Raw genomic sequence first — 22864 nt, 5'->3', positions numbered from 1 at the left:
CAAGAGGCCCATGATCACTCTGGATGAACTGCAGAGATCTACAGCTGAGGTGGGAGACTCTGTCCATAGGACAACAATCAGTCGTATATTGCACAAATCTGGCCTTTATGGAAGAGTGGCAAGAAGAAAGCCATTTCTTAAAGATATCCATAAAAAGTGTTGTTTAAAGTTTGCCACAAGCCACCTGGGAGACACACCAAACATGTGGAAGAAGGTGCTCTGGTCAGATGAAACCAAAATTGAACTTTTTGGCAACAATGCAAAACGTTATGTTTGGCGTAAAAGCAACACAGCTCATCACCCTGAACACACCATCTCCACTGTCAAAAATGGTGGTGGCAGCATCATGGTTTGGGCCTGCTTTTCTTCAGCAGGGACAGGGAAGATGGTTAAAATTGTTGGGAAGATGGATGGAGCCAAATACAGGACCATTCTGGAATAAAACCTGATGGAGTCTGCAAAAGACCTGAGACTGGGATGGAGATTTGTCTTCCAACAAGACAATGATCCAAAACATAAAGCAAAATCTACAATGGAATGGTTCAAAAATAAACATATCCAGGTGTTAAAATGGCCAAGTCAAAGTCCGGACCTGAATCCAATCGAGAATCTGTGGAAAGAACTGAAAACTGCTGTTCACAAATGCTCTCAATCCAACCTCACTGAACTCGAGCTGTTTTGCAAGGAGGAATGGGAAAAAAATTCAGTCTCTCGATGTGCAAAACTGATAGAGACATACCCCAAGCGACTTACAGCTGTAATCGCAGCAAAAGGTGGCGCTACAAAGTATTAACCTAAGGGGGCTGAATAATTTTGCACGCCCAATTTTTCAGTTCTTGATTTGTTAAAAAAGTTTGAAATATCCAATAAATGTCGTTCCACTTCATGATTGTGTCCCACTTGTTGTTGATTCTTCACAAAAAAATACAGTTTTATATCTTTATGTTTGAAGCCTGAAATGTGGCAAAAGGTCGCAAAGTTCAAGGGGGCCGAATATTTTCTCAAGGCACTGTAAGCAGACAATGACAGCTCTTACAATATTCTATTATTACATTTCTCTAAAACAGGTTATAGGCTCCAGAACAGTAGGCAAAATTAAGAGGGGAAAATAGACCAAATTACTAGGGTGAAGCAAATGGGGTACGAACAGCTTACCACACAACATACACTGTACTACACAACAAGTCAGATTTCGCAGTTCCAAGTTTACAGTTGTTTTGAGTGCGGTACAAATCATGCTTCACTGACAGCATGGCCAACACACACAAACACACACAGTTTTGAGAAAGATTTAGGCAGATCGGATTTTGTCAACTGCTGTATGGCGTTTTTGTGAAATGTCACATTCTGTCATTCATTCAGCGGACTTTTGTGGAAGGACATAAAATGTGGTGATGGGATTATAGGTGGTTGTTAGATTGACAAAGTACACTAAGACAAAATGCCAAATCCCTTCTCTATTAGACATTTCCTTTGAGATTACTGACAAAGGCATGTAGTAAAACTCAATCATTCTGACATGCTCAAGTGTCCCACTCACCTTTAATGCTGTGCAGCTGCACTGGGAATGACATTTGGCTACATTTGTTTTAATTTCTAGACACACCTAAGAGAGGAACTTGCATGCCATCATGTGGCGGTTGCTAGCTTCATTTGTATTTAGAATGAAAACATGTTTGTGTGTTGTTTATATATGCGTGTGTGTGCGCGCGCATCTGCCTGTCTTTGTGTATGTGTTTGGTTGTGCATGCGTGCTTCTGCATGCTCCTGTGTGTGTGTGTGTGTGTGTGTGTGTGTGTGTGTGTGTGTGTGTGTGTGTGTGTGTGTGTGTGTGTGTGTGTGTGTGTGTGTGTGTGTGTGTGTGTGTGTGTGTGTGTGTGTGTGTGTGTGTGTGTGTGTGTGTGTGTGTGTGTGTGTGTGTGTGTGTGCCCTGTTGTATTTGTGTGTGCCAGCGTGTGAGTCAGTGTTCATTCCATTTAGACCACTTTATCTATTGATGCACAAAACTGCTGAATATTTGTAGTTATGAAAGTAAACAAGTTATTAATTGACTGTCCTATTTAATTCCTTGTCATTATTTCCAGGACAGCTCCTGGGGAGCACTTCCCAAACTCATTTTCATAAAACAGTGTTGCCTATGGTTCCTGCAACAATGCAAGGTAAATTACTGAGACAAAATTGTTGAGGAAAATGTTTTTATCCAGACTTTCAAGTCAATGAAGCACAAAGCTGAAATTATGGAGAAATTGTATTTGTCTCCCAGTAGTGGCAATGCAATGTTTCACTCTTTATGGTGTTCCCCACTATCATCACAAATAAATGTATCTCCATGCGTTGCCTCATTCGAAGCGCAAGGAGATTTATTTAGCTGTTCGCTCTGTGGCAGAGGAGAAGTCCATTTGAAGTTTTGCTGTGTGTGGGGATCATGTGGGGCTTGGAAATGGCATCAGTATTCATTATCAAACTGTGTCAACATTTTCTCAACTATTGGTATTTCAAAGCGTGGAATGGGATAGCTTGGGGTAGACATTGCTTTTGAATAAAAACAAGGGCATCGCCAAGGCTTTCGTTGGCCTTCTCAATCAGAACCTCATGTCCTGGAAAGAAAACAGAGGCTCCGTAATCAAATATCTCCAAGCAAATCGGTCGAAAGACAAATAGTCAGTGATTCATGTCTAATTGGAGAGGGAACCTGTGGATTTTAGAAGTCCATTGGTTTTTGGAGAGGGAACCTGTGGATTTTGAAGTGCACTGCGTATTGCTTCTGTCTCCTGTGTACTCACAGTGTTCCGAGTTTGCAATTCCCTGAGGATTATTAAGAGAAATGTGTGCTTGTGTGTGTCAAGGACAGTTTGCCTTTGATAGAGTATTGCCATTCCATACCTCATTCCAAAATGACTTGTTGTTTTCCTTGGTAGATTCAAACAACCAAGTAAAAACAGTTCCAAGACAACCATCCTGTTCTTTTTACTGGAGAGTGTGAGTCACCAGGCCACTGCACGGTGATGTGTATATATAATCTGCTGGACTGGTAAGGATGTGTGGTACCCAGACTGGTAAAGATGTGTGGTACCCAGACTGGTAAAGATGTGTGGTACCCAGACTGGTAAAGATGTGTGGTACCCAGACTGGTAAGGGTGTGTGGTGCCCAGACTGGTAAGGGTGTGTGGTACCCAGACTGGTAAGGATGTGTGTTACCCAGACTGGTAAGGATGTGTGGTACCCAGACTGGTAAGGATGTGTGGTACCCAGACTGGTAAAGATGTGTGGTACCCAGACTGGTAAGGGTGTGTGGTACCCAGACTGGTAAAGATGTGTGGTACCCAGACTGGTAAAGATGTGTGGTACCCAGACTGGTAAGGGTGTGTGGTACCCAGACTGGTAAAGATGTGTGGTACCCAGACTGGTAAGGGTGTGTGGTGCCCAGACTGGTAAGGGTGTGTGGTACCCAGACTGGTAAGGATGTGTGGTACCCAGACTGGTAAAGATGTGTGGTACCCAGACTGGTAAGGATGTGTGGTACCCAGACTGGTAAAGATGTGTGGTACCCAGACTGGTAAGGATGTGTGTTACCCAGACTGGTAAGGATGTGTGGTACCCAGACTGGTAAAGATGTGTGGTACCCAGACTGGTAAGGGTGTGTGTTACCCAGACTGGTAAAGATGTGTGGTACCCAGACTGGTAAAGATGTGTGGTACCCAGACTGGTAAAGATGTGTGGTACCCAGACTGGTAAGGGTGTGTGGTGCCCAGACTGGTAAGGGTGTGTGGTACCCAGACTGGTAAGGGTGTGTGGTACCCAGACTGGTAATGACATAGTGTAGACAGAGTAGAAATTACGTAGTGTAGACAGAGTGGTAATGACAGTGTAGACAGAGTAGAAAGACTGGTAGACAGGTGGTAATGACATAGTGTAGACAGAGTGGTAATGGTAGTGTAGACAGAGTGGTAATGCCATAGTGTAGACATAGTGGTAATGACATAGTGTAGACAGAGTGGTAATGACATAGTGTAGACAGAGTGGTAATGACATAGTGTAGACAGAGTGGTAATGCTATAGTGTAGACATAGTGGTAATGACATAGTGTAGACAGAGTGGTAATGCCATAGTGTAGACATAGTGGTAATGACATAGTGTAGACAGAGTGGTAATGACATAGTGTAGACAGAGTGGTAATGCCATAGTGTAGACATAGTGGTAATGACATAGTGTAGACAGAGTGGTAATGACATAGTGTAGACAGAGTGGTAATGACATAGTGTAGACAGAGTGGTAATGCCATAGTGTAGATATAGTAGTAATGACATAGTGTAGACAGAGTGGTAATGACATAGTGTAGACAGAGTGGTAATGACATAGTGTAGACAGAGTGGTAATGACATAGTGTAGACAGAGTGGTAATGACATAGTGTAGACATAGTGGTAATGACATAGTGTAGACAGAGTGGTAATGACATAGTGTAGACAGAGTGGTAATGACATAGTGTAGACAGAGTGGTAATGACATAGTGTAGACAGAGTGGTAATGACATAGTGTAGACAGAGTGGTAATGACATAGTGTAGACAGAGTGGTAATGACATAGTGTAGACATAGTGGTAATGACATAGTGTAGACAGAGTGGTAATGACATAGTGTAGACAGAGTGGTAATGACATAATGTGTAGACAGAGTGGTAATGACATAGTGTAGACAGAGTGGTAATGACATAGTGTAGACAGAGTGGTAATGACATAGTGTAGACAGAGTGGTAATGACATAGTGTAGACAGAGTGGTAATGACATAGTGTAGACAGAGTGGTAATGACATAGTGTAGACAGAGTGGTAATGACATAGTGTAGACAGAGTGGTAATGTAGACATAGTGTAATGACATAGTGGTAATGACATAGTGTAGACAGAGTGGTAATGACATAGTGTAGACAGAGTGGTAATGACATAGTGTAGACAGAGTGGTAATGACATAGTGTAGACAGAGTGGTAATGACATAGTGTAGACAGAGTGGTAATGACATAGTGTAGACAGAGTGGTAATGACATAGTGTAGACAGAGTGGTAATGACATAGTGTAGACAGAGTAGGTAATGACATAGTGTAATGACATAGTGTAGACAGAGTGGTAATGACATAGTGTAGACAGAGTGGTAATGACATAGTGTAGACAGAGTGGTAATGACATAGTGTAGACAGAGTGGTAATGACATAGTGTAGACATGGTAATGACATAGTGTAGACAGAGTGGTAATGACATAGTGTAGACAGAGTGGTAATGACATAGTGTAGACAGAGTGGTAATGACATAGTGTAGACAGAGTGGTAATGACATAGTGTAGACAGAGTGGTAATGACATAGTGTAGACAGAGTGGTAATGACATAGTGTAGACAGAGTGGTAATGACATAGTGTAGACAGAGTGGTAATGACATAGTGTAGACAGAGTGGTAATGACATAGTGTAGACAGAGTGGTAATGACATAGTGTAGACAGAGTGGTAATGACATAGTGTAGACAGAGTGGTAATGACATAGTGTAGACAGAGTGGTAATGACATAGTGTAGACAGAGTGGTAATGACATAGTGTAGACAGAGTGGTAATGACATAGTGTAGACAGAGTGGTAATGAATGACATAGTGTAGACAGAGTGGTAATGCCATAGTGTAGACAGAGTGGTAATGACATAGTGTAGACAGAGTGGTAATGACATAGTGTAGACAGAGTGGTAATGACATAGTGTAGACAGAGTGGTAATGACATAGTGTAGACAGAGTGGTAATGACATAGTGTAGACAGAGTGGTAATGACATAGTGTAGACAGAGTGGTAATGACATAGTGTAGACAGAGTGGTAATGACATAGTGTAGACAGAGTGGTAATGACATAGTGTAGACAGAGTGGTAATGACATAGTGTAGACAGAGTGGTAATGACATAGTGTAGACAGAGTGGTAATGACATAATGACATGTGTAGACAGAGTGGTAATGACATAGTGTAGACAGAGTGGTAATGACATAGTGTAGACAGAGTGGTAATGACATAGTGTAGACAGAGTGGTAATGACATAGTGTAGACAGAGTGGTAATGACATAGTGTAGACAGAGTGGTAATGACATAGTGTAGACAGAGTGGTAATGACATAGTGTAGACAGAGTGGTAATGACATAGTGTAGACAGAGTGGTAATGACATAGTGTAGACAGAGTGGTAATGACATAGTGTAGACAGAGTGGTAATGACATAGTGTAGACAGAGTGGTAATGACATAGTGTAGACAGAGTGGTAATGACATAGTGTAGACAGAGTGGTAATGACATAGTGTAGACAGAGTGGTAATGACATAGTGTAGACAGAGTGGTAATGACATAGTGTAGACAGAGTGGTAATGACATAGTGTAGACAGAGTGGTAATGACATAGTGTAGACAGAGTGGTAATGACATAGTGTAGACAGAGTGGTAATGACATAGTGTAGACAGAGTGGTAATGACATAGTGTAGACAGAGTGGTAATGACATAGTGTAGACAGAGTGGTAATGACATAGTGTAGACAGAGTGGTAATGACATAGTGTAGACAGAGTGGTAATGACATAGTGTAGACAGAGTGGTAATGACATAGTGTAGACAGAGTGGTAATGACATAGTGTAGACAGAGTGGTAATGACATAGTGTAGACAGAGTGGTAATGACATAGTGTAGACAGAGTGGTAATGACATAGTGTAGACAGAGTGGTAATGACATAGTGTAGACAGAGTGGTAATGACATAGTGTAGACAGAGTGGTAATGACATAGTGTAGACAGAGTGGTAGTAATGACATAGTGTAGACAGAGTGGTAATGACATAGTGTAGACAGTGGTAATGACATAGTGGACAGAGTGGTAATGACATAGTGTAGACAGAGTGGTAATGACATAGTGTAGACAGAGTGGTAATGACATAGTGTAGACAGAGTGGTAATGACATAGTGTAGACAGAGTGGTAATGACATAGTGTAGACAGAGTGGTAATGACATAGTGTAGACAGAGTGGTAATGACATAGTGTAGACAGAGTGGTAATGACATAGTGTAGACAGAGTGGTAATGACATAGTGTAGACAGAGTGGTAATGACATAGTGTAGACAGAGTGGTAATGACATAGTGTAGACAGAGTGGTAATGACATAGTGTAGACAGAGTGGTAATGACATAGTGTAGACAGAGTGGTAATGACATAGTGTAGACAGAGTGGTAATGACATAGTGTAGACAGAGTGGTAATGACATAGTGTAGACAGAGTGGTAATGACATAGTGTAGACAGAGTGGTAATGACATAGTGTAGAGTGGTAATGCATAGTGTAGACAGAGTAAATGACATAGTGTAGACAGAGTGGTAATGACATAGTGTAGACAGAGTGGTAATGCCATAGTGTAGACAGAGTGGTAATGCCATAGTGTAGACAGAGTGGTAATGCCATAGTGTAGACAGAGTGGTAATGACATAGTGTAGACAGAGTGGTAATGACATAGTGTAGACAGAGTGGTAATGACATAGTGTAGACAGAGTGGTAATGACATAGTGTAGACAGAGTGGTAATGACATAGTGTAGACAGAGTGGTAATGACATAGTGTAGACAGAGTGGTAATGACATAGTGTAGACAGAGTGGTAATGACATAGTGTAGACAGAGTGGTAATGACATAGTGTAGACAGAGTGGTAATGACATAGTGTAGACAGAGTGGTAATGACATAGTGTAGACAGAGTGGTAATGACATAGTGTAGACAGAGTGGTAATGACATAGTGTAGACAGAGTGGTAATGACATAGTGTAGACAGAGTGGTAATGACATAGTGTAGACAGAGTGGTAATGACATAGTGTAGACAGAGTGGTAATGACATAGTGTAGACAGAGTGGTAATGACATAGTGTGGTAGACAGAGTGGTAATGCCATAGTGTAGACAGAGTGGTAATGCCATAGTGTAGACAGAGTGGTATAGTGTAGACAGAGTGGTAATGCCATAGTGTAGACAGAGTGGTAATGCCATAGTGTAGACAGAGTGGTAATGACATAGTGTAGACAGAGTGGTAATGCCATAGTGTAGACATAGTGGTAATGACATAGTGTAGACAGAGTGGTAATGACATAGTGTAGACAGAGTGGTAATGCCATAGTGTAGACAGAGTGGTAATGACATAGTGTAGACAGAGTGGTAATGCCATAGTGTAGACAGAGTGGTAATGACATAGTGTAGACAGAGTGGTAATGCCATAGTGTAGACAGAGTGGTAATGACATAGTGTAGACAGAGTGGTAATGCCATAGTGTAGACAGAGTGGTAATGACATAGTGTAGACAGAGTGGTAATGACATAGTGTAGACAGAGTGGTAATGACATAGTGTAGACAGAGTGGTAATGCCATAGTGTAGTGGTAATGACATAGTGTAGACAGAGTGGTAATGACATAGTGTAGACAGAGTGGTAATGACATGTTTAGACAGGGGTAATGACATAGTGTAGACAAGTGGTAATGACATAGTTAGACAGGTGAATGAACCCCTGTAGACAGAGTGTTCTTTCATAAAATGAACAATGCACACACAGATCACAATGACACACAGGTGACCCCTCAGAGCCTTGTTCTTTCTGGTGAACAGCACACACACACAAACACACACACACAGTCTTTTACAGCTAACCTTGTGGGGACACACAATTCAGTCTCATTCAAAATCCTATTTTCCCTAAACCTAACCCTAACTCCAACCTGTACTCTTACCTTAACCTTAAACCAAAAACCTCATCTTAAAGTGACACCCCATCCCGGATCCGGGAGCGTAATCATCGACTGACACTAATTTGCATAACGCAACGGACATAAATATTACTAGAAAATATTCCTATTCATGAAAATCAGAAGTGAAATATATTGATACGGAGAAAAAGTAATCTGGTTGATAGCCCATTCACTGCTCAATAGGGACGCATTGGAACGCAGAGCTTTCAAAACATGAGGCACTTGGATTGGATTTTTCTCAGGCTTTCGCCTGCAATATCAGTTCTGTTATAGTCACAGACAATATTTTTACAGTTTTGGAAACTTTAGAGTGTTTTCTATCCTAAGCTGTTAATTATATGCATATTCTAGCAACTTGTCCTGACAAAATATCCCGTTTACTTTGGGAACGTTATTTTTCCAAAAATGAAAATACTGCCCCCTAGTCACAAGAGTTTAAACCAAAAACCTTAACCCTAAGGTTAAGGGGCGACAGGGTAGCCGAGTGGTTAGAGCGTTGGACTAGCTCCTAACCTTAATCCTAACACTAATTCTAACCTTAACCCTAATTCTAACCGTAACTCTAGCTCCTAACCCGTACTCTAATTCTAACCTTAACTCTAGCTCCTAACCCGTACTCTAATTCTAACCTTAACTCTAGCTCCTAACCCGTACTCTAATTCTAACTGTAACCCTAAACCCCTAGAAACAGTTTTTGACTTTATGGCGACTAACAAAATACCGCCTGTTGGTCAAATGGTTGTTTGTTTACTAATATTGTGAATAGTTAAACACATCCAGACACACAGACACACACACAGACACACAACCACACACACACACACACACACACACACACACACACACACACACACACACACACACACACACAGACACGCAAGCACACACACAGACACAAAAAAACACACACACACAGACACACACACAGACACACAAACACACACGCACACACGCACAGACACACACGCACAGACACACACACACACAGACACACAAAGACACACACACAGACACACAAGCACACACACACAGATGTGCACACACGCCCACGCACACACTCAGGGGCTGTAGGAGACACATGACAGCTGTAGATTCATATGCCTTCGTCTCTAATGTCTTTAGTGCTTTCGCAGTGCTGTGGAACGGTGCAGCAAGCCATGGCTCATAATGGCCTTTCATTTTTCATTGTTGTTCTCGTTGTGGCGGCGACGACGGAGTCCTCCTTGGTGCTATCATTTGGCTTGTTTGTCACTGGATGAATAAACTGTTTACTCCAACCAGACTGTAGAGTTTTAAAGCACAGTCTGGCTCTATTAGGAAAGTGCTGTGTAGCAGGATACACTGAAGTAGAATCAGTGGGTAAGGAAAGTGTAAGGCCTCCACTCTAGTGGCACCTAGTACAATGCAGGCGTCAACCACATTCATTACATTGCCTAAAGAGTAGGGAATGCTTGGCCAGGAAACTCTTACTTTAATTGTTTAAGAATTCCAGAATCGGTGTGGGTGGAACGCTCCCAAAGTGGATGTGTTATTGATCCCTAGTGATGGTATTCCGCCACCAGTGGCACAGTGACAGCTTTCTTCTTAGAACTTGAGGGTCCGCGTCCTGTGTGTTCCAACCATGGCCTCGGGGGTTGCTTTTCTGCTTTGTGGAAATGACTCCATTTTGAAATGAGGCTCTACTGTGGCTATGGCTAAAAAGGGGTTGACACCTGGCATAATTTCCCATCATCTGGAACAGTGACAGAGCTGTCACTTAAAGTCCAATGCATCAAGATGAGAAAATATCTCGCCCTGAAACTGATATTAAAGCTCATAAGTGGGACTTAATGACTGAGTGGTTGACGTTTCTGCTATCAGAGATTTTCCTCTGCAGTTTTCTTTTTTCCAGTACATGGCTCGCGCCACTGTCAAAACACATTTGCAAGTATAATTAAGATTACTTTTATGTTATGGGCTCCCACATGGCACAGCGGTCTAAGGCACTGCATCTCAGTGCTAGAGGCATCAGTAAAGACACCGGTTCAATTCCAGGCTGTATCATAAATACAGTCAATAAGAGACAAGGAAGACAGTCAGTAAGAGACAATAAAGACAGTCAACAAGACACAATTAATAGACAATAAAGAGAGTCATTGAGAGACAGTCAACAAGACACAATAAAGACAGTCAATGAGAGACAATAAAGACAGTGAATTATAGTAGAAAAAAAGTCAGTCCATGTGTGGTCCATAATGATTCTGTTCACTATTGGCTACAGTATCAACTATACTGCCTGCTGGACTAACTAGTGATTGTCATTCAGAAGCCTTATTGCCACTGGGATAAAAGATTGTTTGGGTCTATTATTTTCATGTCCGGTAACACCCTGGTGCCCTGTAACACCCTGGTGACCGGTAACACCCTGGTGCCCTGTAACACCCTGGTGCACGGTAACACCCTGGTGACCGGTAACACCCTGGTGCCCTGTAACACCCTGGTGCACGGTAACACCCTGGTGCACGGTAACACCCTGGTGCCCTGTAACACCCTGGTGACCGGTAACACCCTGGTGCACGGTAACATTCTGGTGCCCGGTAACACCCTGGTGACCGGTAACACCCTGGTGCCCGGTAATACCCTGGTGCACGATAACACCCTGGTGCCCGGTAACACCCTGGTGCCCGGTAACACCCTGGTGCCCGGTAACACCCTGGTGCCCGGTAACACCCTGGTGCACGGTAACACCCTGGTGACCGGTAACACCCTGGTGCCCTGTAACACCCTGGTGCCCGGTAACACCCTGGTGCCCTGGTAACACCCTGGTGCATGGTAACACCCTGGTGCCCTGTAACACCCTGGTGACCGGTAACACCCTGGTGACCGGTAACACCCTGGTGCACGGTAACACCCTGGTGCCTGGTAACATTCTGGTGCCCTGTTACACCCTGGTGCCCTGTTACACCCTGGTGCCCTGTAACACCCTGGTAACGCCCGGTAACACCCTGGTGCCCCTGGTGCCCTGTAACACCCTGGTAACCGGTAACACCCTGGTGCCCTGTAACACCCTGGTGCCCTGTAACACCCTGGTTTACGGTAACACCCTGGTTTACGGTAACACCCTGGTGCACGGTAATACCCTGGTGCACGGTAACATTCTGGTGCCCGGTAACACCCTGGTGACCGGTAACTCCCTGGTGCCCTGTAAAACCCTGGTGCACGGTAACACCCTGGTGCCCGGTAACACCCTGGTGCACGGTAACACCCTGGTGCACGGTAACACCCTGGTGCACGGTAACACCCTGGTGACCGGTAACACCCTGGTGCCCTGTAACACCCTGGTGCCCTGTAACACCCTGGTGCCCTGTAACACCCTGGTAACCGGTAACACCCTGGTAACCGGTAACACCCTGGACCCCTGTAACACCCTGGTTTACGGTAACACCCTGGTGCACGGTAACACCCTGGTGCATGGTAATACCCTGGTGCATGGTAACATTCTGGTGCCCGGTAACACCCTGGTGACCGGTAACTCCCTGGTGCCCTGTAAAACCCTGGTGCATGGTAACACCCTGGTGCCCGGTAACACCCTGGTGCACGGTAACACCCTGGTGCACGGTAACACCCTGGTGCACTGTAACACCCTGGTGCACGGTAACACCCTGGTGCCCTGTAACACTCTGGTGCACGGTAACACCCTGGTGCCCGGTAACACCCTGGTGCATGGTAACACCCTCTTGTGCCCAGTAACACCCTGGTGCCCTGTAACACCCTGGTGCATGGTAACACCCTCCTGCACGGTAACACCCTGGTGCACCTGTGACCGAACACCCTGGTGCCCTGTAACACCCTGGTAACCGGTAACACCCTGGTAACCGGTAACACCCTGGACCTGTAACACCCTGGTTTACGGTAACACCCTGGTGCACGGTAACACCCTGGTGCATGGTAATACCCTGGTGCATGGTAACATTCTGGTGCCCGGTAACACCCTGGTGACCGGTAACTCCCTGGTGCCCTGTAAAACCCTGGTGCATGGTAACACCCTGGTGCCCGGTAACACCCTGGTGCACGGTAACACCCTGGTGCACGGTAACACCCTGGTGCCCTGTAACACCCTGGTGCACGGTAACACCCTGGTGCCCTGTAACACTCTGGTGCACGGTAACACCCTGGTGCCCGGTAACACCCTGGTGCATGGTAACACCCTCGTGCCCAGTAACACCCTGGTGCCCTGTAACACCCTGGTGCACGGTAACATTCTGGTGCCCAGTAACACCCTGGTGCCCGGTAACATCCTGGTGACCGTTAACACCCTGGTGCACGGTAACACCCTGGTGCCCTGTAACACCCTGGTGACCGGTAACACCCTGGTGCACGGTAACATTCTGGTGCCCGGTAACACCCTGGTGCCCGGTAACACCCTGGTGCCCGGTAACATTCCGGTGCCCGGTAACACCCTGGTGCCCGGTAACACCCTGGTGCCTGGTAACATTCTGGTGCCCTGTAACACCCTGGTGCACGGTAACACCCTGGTTTATGGTAACACCCTGGTGCACGGTAACACCCTGGTGCCCTGTAACACCCTGGTGAACGGTAACACCCTGGTGCACGGTAACACCCTGGTGCACGGTAACACCCTGGTGCCCGGTAACACCCTGGTGCCCGGTAACATTCTGGTGCACGGTAACATTCTGGTGCACGGTAACACCCTGGTGCCCTGTAACACTCTGGTGCACGGTAACACCCTGGTGCCCTGTAACACCCTGGTGCACGGTAACACCCTGGTGCACGGTAACACCCTCGTGCCCAGTAACACCCTGGTGCCCTGTAACACCCTGGTGACTGGTAACATTCTGGTGCCCTGTAACACCCTGGTGCATGGTAACACCCTGGTGCACGGTAACACCCTGGTGCCTGGTAACATTCTGGTGCCTGGTACCATTCTGGTGCCCTGTAACACCCTGGTGCCCGGTAACACCCTGGTGCCCGGTAACACCCTGGTGCACGGTAACACCCTGGTGCATGGTAACACCCTGGTGAACTTTATAACACCCTGGTGACCGGTAACACCCTGGTGCACGGTAACACCCTGGTGCCCGGTAACACCCTGGTGCACGGTAACACCCTGGTGCCTGGTAACACCCTGGTGCCTGGTAACATTCTGGTGCCTGGTAACATTCTGGTGCCTGGTAACATTCTGGTGCCTGGTAACATTCTGGTGCCTGGTAACACCCTGGTGCCTGGTAACATTCTGGTGCCTGGTAACATTCTGGTGCCTGGTAACATTCTGGTGCCTGGTAACACCCTGGTGCCTGGTAACATTCTGGTGCCTGGTAACATTCTGGTGCCTGGTAACATTCTGGTGCCTGGTAACATTCTGGTGCACGGTAACACCCTGGTGCCTGGTAACATTCTGGTGCCTGGTAACATTCTGGTGCCTGGTAACATTCTGGTGCCCTGTAACATCGCCCCTTAGGGACATAGAACAAACTCCTGGTCTAGAGGATGTCTGGGGTGTGGAGTCCATGAGTAAGTAATGAAGCAATTTGCCTGTGAATATGACACTAAACCCCAGATTTATAAATGTGTGTGCGTGTGCGTGTGTGTGCGTGTGTGTGCGTGTGCGTGTGCGTGTGTGTGTGCGTGTGTGTGTGTGTGCTGCTGTGTTCAACTGAAATGTAGCATCTCTAAATGAGTCGTTTTGTCTGACACTCAGACATTATTATTTGTTTGCATCAAACAGGGTTTTTTTTAAAGATTTGATTCCTTTTTTTCCCCTTATTTTTTTCTTGTCCTCCCTTTAGTCTTATCAAGTAGGGTAGTTTGTCTGCCACTGTCAGAGCCATCTAATAACATGTGATTATTTCTGCTGCAGTCGGTTGCCACGGCAACAGCTCCAGCAGTCCTCACTGATGGCCATGCAGAGCCCTGGAGGCAGATATGCTGCCTAGTAAAGACATACAGACTGAACTGGCTGACTGGGGGAGCAACAAACACATTTACATCCCACCACCCCCAACAATAGACTGCATACAGTACATGCTGTGACATTAGACTTCTTTCCCTGGAACAGGTGATGTATGAGAGCTTTTTCCCTAATAACACGGAACTCCTTGGCAAGGCCTTGATGTCATGAAGTGTGTGTGTGTGTGTGTGTGTGTGTGTGTGTGTGTGTGTGTGTGTGTGTGTGTGTGTGTGTGTGTGTGTGTGTGTGTGTGTGTGTGTGTGTGTGTGTGTTGTCACCAGAGGGCATGAGTGAGAATGATTAGGCCATTACAATGGGTTATGGACCAGAGCTAGGTGACTGTTCAGAGTTATATACTGTATGGGTTATGGACCAGAGTTAGGTGACTATTCAGAGTTATATACTGTATGGGTTATGGACCAGAGTTAGGTGACTATTCAGAGTTATATACTGTATGGGTTATGGACCAGAGTTAGGTGACTATTCAGAGTTATATACTGTATGGGTTATGGACCAGAGTTAGGTGACTATTCAGAGTTATATACTGTATGGGTTATGGACCAGAGTTAGGTGACTATTCAGAGTTATCTGTGGGTTATGGACCAGAGTTAGGTGACTATTCAGAGTTATCTGTGGGTTATGGACCAGAGTTAGGTGACTATTCAGAGTTATCTGTGGGTTATGGACCAGAGCTAGGTGACTATTCACAGTTATCTGAGCCTTTAAAAAATATATGTCCTTGAGCTGTTTTGTGTGGACCCCAGGAAGATTAGCTGCTGCTTTTGCAACAGCTAATGGGGATCCTAATAAAATAACAAAAAATATATGTCTCAGGTCATGGAGAACCTGAAAGAGGAAAACACCAACCTACTGCACTCACACATGCACACAAACACACACACAGTCCCTGACCCAGTTCCTTGTTCAGACCCAGTTCCTGACCCAAAGCATTGAGAGTGTCAATGCTTTAATTATTACTGTATGTACCAGCTCAGACAAGCCATCCTATCCTTGGAGGTGACATTTCTATAGCCCCAGTTGGAGCTCATCTGTTGGGTGATAACATCTGTCATCACTGCACAGGGCCCGGGGGACTGTAGGCCCTTCATCCCTCCATCCTTCCATTCCTCTGTCCCTCAATCCTTCAATCTCTCCATCCTCCATCTCTCCATCCTCCATCTCTCCATCCCTCCATCCTTCCATCCTTCCATTCCTCTGTCCCTCGATCCTTCAATCTTTCCATCCTCCATCTCTCCATCCCTCCATCCTTCCATCCCTCCATCCTTCCATTCCTCTGTCCCTCGATCCTTCCATCTCTCCATCCCCCATCTCTCTATCCTTCCATCTCTCCATCTCTCCATCCTCCATCTCTCCATTCCTCTGTCCCTCGATCCTTCAATCTCTCCATCTTCCATCTCTCCATCCCTCCACCTCTCCATTCCTCTGTCCCTCCATCCCTCAATCTCTCCATCCCTCAATCTCTCCATCCCTCCATTCCTCCATCCCTCCGTCCCTCCACCTCTCCATCCCTCAATCTCTCCATCCCTCAATCTCTCCATCCCTCCATTCCTCCATCCCTCCATCCCTCCACCTCTCCATCCCTCAATCTCTCCATCCCTCCATTCCTCCGTCCCTCCGTCTCTCCGTCCCTCCACCTCTCCGTCCCTCCACCCCTCCGTCCCTCCACCTCTCCGTCCCTCCACCTCTCCGTCCCTCCACCTCTCCATCCCTCCACCTCTCCGTCCCTCCACCTCTCCATCCCTCCACCTCTCCGTCCCTCCACCTCTCCGTCCCTCCACCTCTCCGTCCCTCCACCTCTCCGTCCCTCCACCTCTCCGTCCCTCCATTCCTCCGTCCCTCCACCTCTCCATCCCTCCGTCCCTCCACCTCTCCGTCCCTCCACCTCTCCGTCCCTCCACCTCTCCGTCCCTCAGTCCTTCCATTCCTCTGTCCCTCCATCTTGCCATCCTTCCATCCCTCCATCATGGGTGGTTGTTAATAAATTCAAGGCTCATTGGTCTCAATGAGCAGAGACCCTTCGGAGTTATAATTCATTAAGAACACATGGTGTTCATTTGTTTGAGCAGCAGCTGTTCAGATTGTCAAGGTCATAAAGGTTGTCAGGCGCCCTTATATACCGTTCACCATCAATGATCTTCTGTCCCACGGCTGCTGTTGCTAGCCTCTTGAGACAGACGGTGATCAATAGACACTATTGGCTATTAAAGTGAGAATACAAAATGGTGGATTTGTAAAGTCGGGCCTGTACCCGGGCTGCGTAATCTCTCTCCTTTTCCAAATGATTAGTTATCACAGGCCCAACAGCATCAAATGGATTTTTATTTCAGAAGAAGAACTGAGGGAAGGAAAAAGGCACATGGAGACAATATAATTGGTGTGTGGAGGGGGAGGAGGAGAGGACTCCTCTTTTGTATTGCCTGTGTTGACTCATGGTAGCTCAAATGAAACACAAATTGTGTCAGAAGAAGAAAAAAGGCAGACCGTTTGGACGTCACTGTGCTGTGATTAGACTAGACTGGCTTTCAATGCATAGAAGACTGAGCTCAGTCGCTGTGAGTAGACTAGACTGGCTTTCAATGCATAGAGGACTGAGCTCAGTCGGAGCTGTGAGTAGACTAGACTGGCTTTCAATGCATAGAGGACTGAGCTCAGTCAGAGCTGTGAGTAGACTAGACTGGCTTTCAATGCATAGAGGACTGAGCTCAGTTGGAGCTGTGATTAGACTAGACTGGCTTTCAATGCATAGAGGACTGAGCTCAGTCAGAGCTGTGATTAGACTAGACTGGCTTTCAATGCATAGAGGACTGAGCTCAGTCAGAGCTGTGAGTAGACTAGACTGGCTTTCAATGCATAGAGGACTGAGCTCAGTTGGAGCTGTGAGTAGACTAGACTGGCTTTCAATGCATAGAGGACTGAGCTCAGTCAGAGCTGTGAGTAGACTAGACTGGCTTTCAATGCATAGAGGACTGAGCTCAGTCAGAGCTGTGATTAGACTAGACTGGCTTTCAATGCATAGAAGACTAAGCTCAGTCAGAGCTGTGATTAGACTAGACTGGCTTTCAATGCATAGAAGACTAAGCTCAGTCGGAGCTGTGATTAGACTAGACTGGCTTTCAATGCATAGAAGACTAAGCTCAGTCAGAGCTGTGATTAGATAAATGATCTGTAATGTGAAAGGGACCATGTCTTACTCCGTGTTTGCTACATGAGTAACTTGATGTGATATCTGTTCTTGATCAAAATATTGCAATACAAGGAGCAACATTTCCATAGCAATAAAACATGCTGAATTTTTGGGGGGACAAAATGATCATATTACTCATGATACTTGCAGCGGGATTAGTCTCCAAATCTCTCTTTCCAATATCCATGAATAGACAGGAATAATATAAGCTTATCCTATTGCTGTAAAGTATCACATATGCATTGGAGGAACGTGCAGTAACGCCCTGGACCAGAGCTAGAAAACCACAATCATCATCATGCCACCTAGGAGGCTCAGCAGCATATCCCCTGGCTGAGGGGAGGCTTTTTTCTAATGGGCATGTCAATGGTAAACATTTGATCTTACACATAAAGGGGTGAGACTGGGCAGAGCACTGAGATTACAATTAGTGCATGACGGCAGTGATAGACGTCTATGCTTTCAGGGCAGCTGTGTTACAGTGATAAACGACTACGCTTTCAGGGCAGCTGTGTTACAGTGATAAACGACTAAGCTTTCAGGGCAGCTGTGTTACAGTGATAAACGACTAAGCTTTCAGGGCAGCTGTGTTACAGTGATAAACGACTATGCTTTCAGGGCAGCTGTGTTACAGTGATAAACGACTATGCTTTCAGGGCAGCTGTGTTACAGTGATAAACAACTATGCTTTCAGGGCAGCTGTGTTACAGTGATAAACGACTATGCTTTCAGGGCAGCTGTGTTACAGTGATAAACGACTATGCTTTCAGGGCAGCTGTGTTACAGTGATAAACGTCTATGCTTTCAGGGCAGCTGTGTTACAGTGATAAACGTCTATGCTTTCAGGGCAGCTGTGTTACAGTGATAAACGACTATGCTTTCAGGGCAGCTGTGTTACAGTGATAAATGACTATGCTTTCAGGGCAGCTGTGTTACAGTGATAAACGACTATGCTTTCAGGGCAGCTGTGTTACAGTGATAAACGACTATGCTTTCAGGGCAGCTGTGTTACAGTGATAAACGACTATGCTTTCAGGGCAGCTGTGTTACAGTGATAAACGACTATGCTTTCATTGCAGCTGTGTTACAGTGATAAATGACTATGCTTTCAGGGCAGCTGTGTTACAGTGATAAACGACTATGCTTTCAGGGCAGCTGTGTAACATTGATAAACAACTATTATTTTGGTGATGAGTTTTGGCCACAATCTCAAGTCTTTTTATTTACTCCAAAGTATAGTAACTTTTTTCAGTTATTTTTTTATTAGCTATAAAAATGTATTCCTCGTGTGTGTGTGTGTGTGTGTGTGTGTGTGTGTGTGTGTGTGTGTGTGTGTGTGTGTGTGTGTGTGTGTGTGTGTGTGTGTGTGTGTGTGTGTGTGTGTGTGTGTGTGTGTGTCGGTGGATTGGAGGTTGGGGTAAAAATCAAAACTGTAAGGTAGATATAAAAGACAAAGTTTTCTGAAATGTTGACAAACAAACGCCTTGAAAAATCTCAACACTTGGATGACTTGTTGATAGCTGAGGAATCTCCCTCATTCCATTCCATCAGATTGAGTGCAATAACTCCTTTCGTTGTATCCTTTTCGGGCTTGTCCTTGTTGGAGGGACAACAACTACAGTATCAATCATCGAGCTCAAATCTCCATTGAGACTGACTCTGATGAGTCATCATCACATTTCTTCCAACGTTGTCTCTGTTTCTGATTGGTTGTTTCACACACATGATTTCCTATTTTTGATTCCATCTGAGCCAACTTTGAGTGATCTGTTATACGTGGTTTATCTGAATTAGATACCTTAGTCTCCCAACAGTGATCCCAGATCAGACCTTAGTCTCCCAACAGTGATCCCAGAACAGACCTTACATTTCTTCTATACGCAACTCTCTCTCAATGGCTTTATTCTGTCCTTGTAGCCCATCTGGCCAGCTGTCCATGTGTGCCATCTCTTCTAGTTCTAAGAGAGGATAAAATCATGTCTATAATAGAAAATTACACTACTGTTCAAAAGTTTGGGGTCACTTCGAAATGTCCTTGTTTTTGAAGGAAAAGCACATTTGTTGTCCATTAAAATAGCATCAAATTGATCAGGAATACAGTGTAGACATTGTGTGGTAAATAACTATTGTAGCTGGAAACGGCTGATTTTTAATGGAATATCTACATAGGCGTACAGAGGCCCATTATCAGCAACCATCACTCCTGTGTTCCAATGGCACGTTGTGTTAGCTAATCAAAGTTTATCATTTTAAAAAGGCAACTGATCATTAGAAAATCCTTTTGCAATTATGTTAGCACGAGTTTCAGAAGAAAGGTCCTTGTTTCTGGCCATTTTGAGCCTGTAATCAAATCTACAAATGCTGGTGCTCCAGATACTCAGCTATTCTAAAGAAGGCCTGTTTTATTGCTTCTTTAATCAGAACAACAGTTTTCAGCTGTGCTAACATAATTGCAAAAGGATTTTCTAATGATCAATTAGCTTTTTAAAATGATAAACTTGGATTAGCTAACACAACGTGTCATTGGAACACAGTAGTGATGGTTGCAGATAATGGGCTTCTGTACGCCTATGTAGAGATTCCATAAAAGTACAGCTGTTTCCCACTACAATAGTAATTTACAACATTAACAATGTCTACACTGTATTTCTGATCAATTTGATGTTTTTACCTTTATTTAACTAGGCAAGTCAGTTAAGAACAAATTTTTACTTTCAATGATGGCCTAGGAACAGTGAGTTAACTGCCTTGTTCAGCGGCAGAACGACAGATTTTTACCTTGTCAGCTCAGGGATTTGATCTTGCAAACCTTCGGGTTACAAGTCCAATGCTCTAACCACTAGACTACCTGCCACCCCTATTATTTTAATTTACAAAAAATGTGCTTTTCTTTAAAAAACAAGGACATTTCTAAGTGACCCCAAACTTTTGAACGGTAGTGTATATGTTATTGAAATAAAATGTGCTCCTCTGTGACATTATTCATTTGCCAATTATGTAAACTACTGTTTCAATACATTTGCATTTTAGATAGATAGGGAGCATTTTTACATGCTGTACTTAGTAGGGACACAGTCAAAGATAAGCATTGTCATTCAAGTCACTTGTGTGCCTGTGTGTGTGGGTACGTGTGTGTGTGTGCATGTGTGTTTGCAGTTAATTTTGTTTCCTGCAATACCTCAAATCAAACCTCTGAAATACAACACCGTAAATCAGGGTTGTCAAACTCATTCCACAGAGAGCAGAGTGTCTGCATGTTTTTGTTTTTGTTTTTTTCCTTTCAATTAAGCCCTAAAAAACCAGGTGAGGGGATTATCCTTACTAATGAGTGACCTTAATTCATCAATCAGGTACAAGGGACGAGTAAAAACCCGTGATAGATGAGTTTTACAGGTGATGTAAGTGACAGAGGCCACCAGTTAACCTTTACTATTTAATAGCGGATGTGATAAATCATTTCCTTTATCTGGACAGCATAATATAATTACAGCAAAGTACTTACACTCTGCTACAAAACATGTTCATATTTCTTAGAATTACTTTGACAGGCTAATACAACTGTCACTCTGTGCCACCGTTATCTGGCCAATATCGCCCTCTAGTGTTGGAGTACCATTCACACAACTGCAGAGAATCAGGGTTTGATCTCAATTGTATTTTTTTTATTCCTCATGTCCTCTCCTTGCATTGTTTTTTTCCCCCTCTGACCTCTTCTAATGCGTTTAGAGAAGGATGCAAGGAATCAAGGAAACGTAATTAAGATTCAACCGTCAGATCATCATGGAATGTGAAGGACACGAATCATGCTCAGTGGATTCCTTTGAATAGAAACAACAATCTTTTAGTTTAGCCGTATATATACAGTGCCTAGTGAAATGTCCATCAATGACTCCCAACTAAATTTACTGAGCTTGAGCAATTTTGACAAAAACATTGGATATATGTTGCTCTAAGAGTTGGTAGAAGCTTCTTCAAAATGACTCACAGATGTAATGACTGCCAAATGTGCTTCCACCAAGATTGAACTCTGGGGTTTGAAGATATATGCAATCGAGACATCATCTTTTTAAATCATGTTTTATTAACATGGAACATTTTCTATAATTTATCTTTCACTTTGAAAATGTTGAGTAGGTTGTGGAGATCAGTAATTTATTTCCTTTTGAGATTTAACACAGTGAAATCTGAAGACTGTGCAAGGGGTGTGCAGACTTTCACTAGCGGCTGTATATGGCTCTGAGTCTAAGCTACTTACTCCAACCTGAAGAAAATGTGATGCGGTCCACTCTGAATGTGATTTCCTGTTCCTGTATACACCTACAGACAAAACCAAAGATATGTCCTCAATTAGTGTGTGTGCGCCCGTGTGTGTATCAGGATCCTGGAGTTGCAGCAGAACGGGGACATGGACATCCTGAAGCTGAAGTGGTGGCCCCGGGACAGCCCGTGTGACCTGTACTCAGCGGTGCACACCAAACACCGCGGCAGTGCCCTGGACATCCACAGCTTCGCCGGCGTGTTCTGCGTGCTAGCGGCCGGAGTTGTGCTCTCCTGTGTCATTGCCATGGTGGAGACCTGGTGGACTAGGAGGAAGGGCTCACGAGTCCCCTCCAAGGAGGTGAGGAGCTGGGGGAGGCCGGGTGGTTGTGTTGTGTGGGCTCGGTCTGGGTAACACTTGACTTGAACCCTCTGTTTTACGGCTGTGGCTGTATGTCGTGTCTACTGTACATGGTATCAGCGTCATGATGTCACAGATGTTTGTACATAGTCAGGAGAGCTGTCGTTTACCTTTTTAAACTGTCAGTCAGGTGGTCTGTCCCTTGCTGTGGTGTCCAAGTTATCCACGGCCGGCTGAATGGACGGCTAATAAACAAATGGCTCATTTGGTGTTTGATTAAAACGTCATACAAAGTGAAACTCTGGCACACAGTGTTTTT

General features: G+C 44.8%; 1 protein-coding gene across 2 annotated transcripts in view; it reads left to right on the top strand.

Annotated features, from left to right (window-relative positions):
- LOC135515654 (glutamate receptor ionotropic, delta-2) overlaps positions 1-22864 on the top strand; it is a 667356-nt gene that overhangs the window by 629667 nt on the left and 14825 nt on the right. For both annotated transcript variants that reach the window (XR_010451847.1, XM_064939353.1), the window contains exon 15: positions 22305-22545. Coding sequence is in view for 1 of the 2 variants with exons in the window: in XM_064939353.1 (XP_064795425.1) it covers positions 22305-22545 (241 nt within the window). In the remaining variant the exon portion in view is untranslated. The remainder of the gene's footprint in view (positions 1-22304; positions 22546-22864) is intronic.

The sequence above is a fragment of the Oncorhynchus masou genome, chromosome 1 (genome assembly GCF_036934945.1).
Source record: "Oncorhynchus masou masou isolate Uvic2021 chromosome 1, UVic_Omas_1.1, whole genome shotgun sequence".
Classification (NCBI taxonomy): domain Eukaryota; kingdom Metazoa; phylum Chordata; class Actinopteri; order Salmoniformes; family Salmonidae; genus Oncorhynchus; species Oncorhynchus masou.
This window is presented reverse-complemented; position numbering and strand designations above follow the sequence as displayed.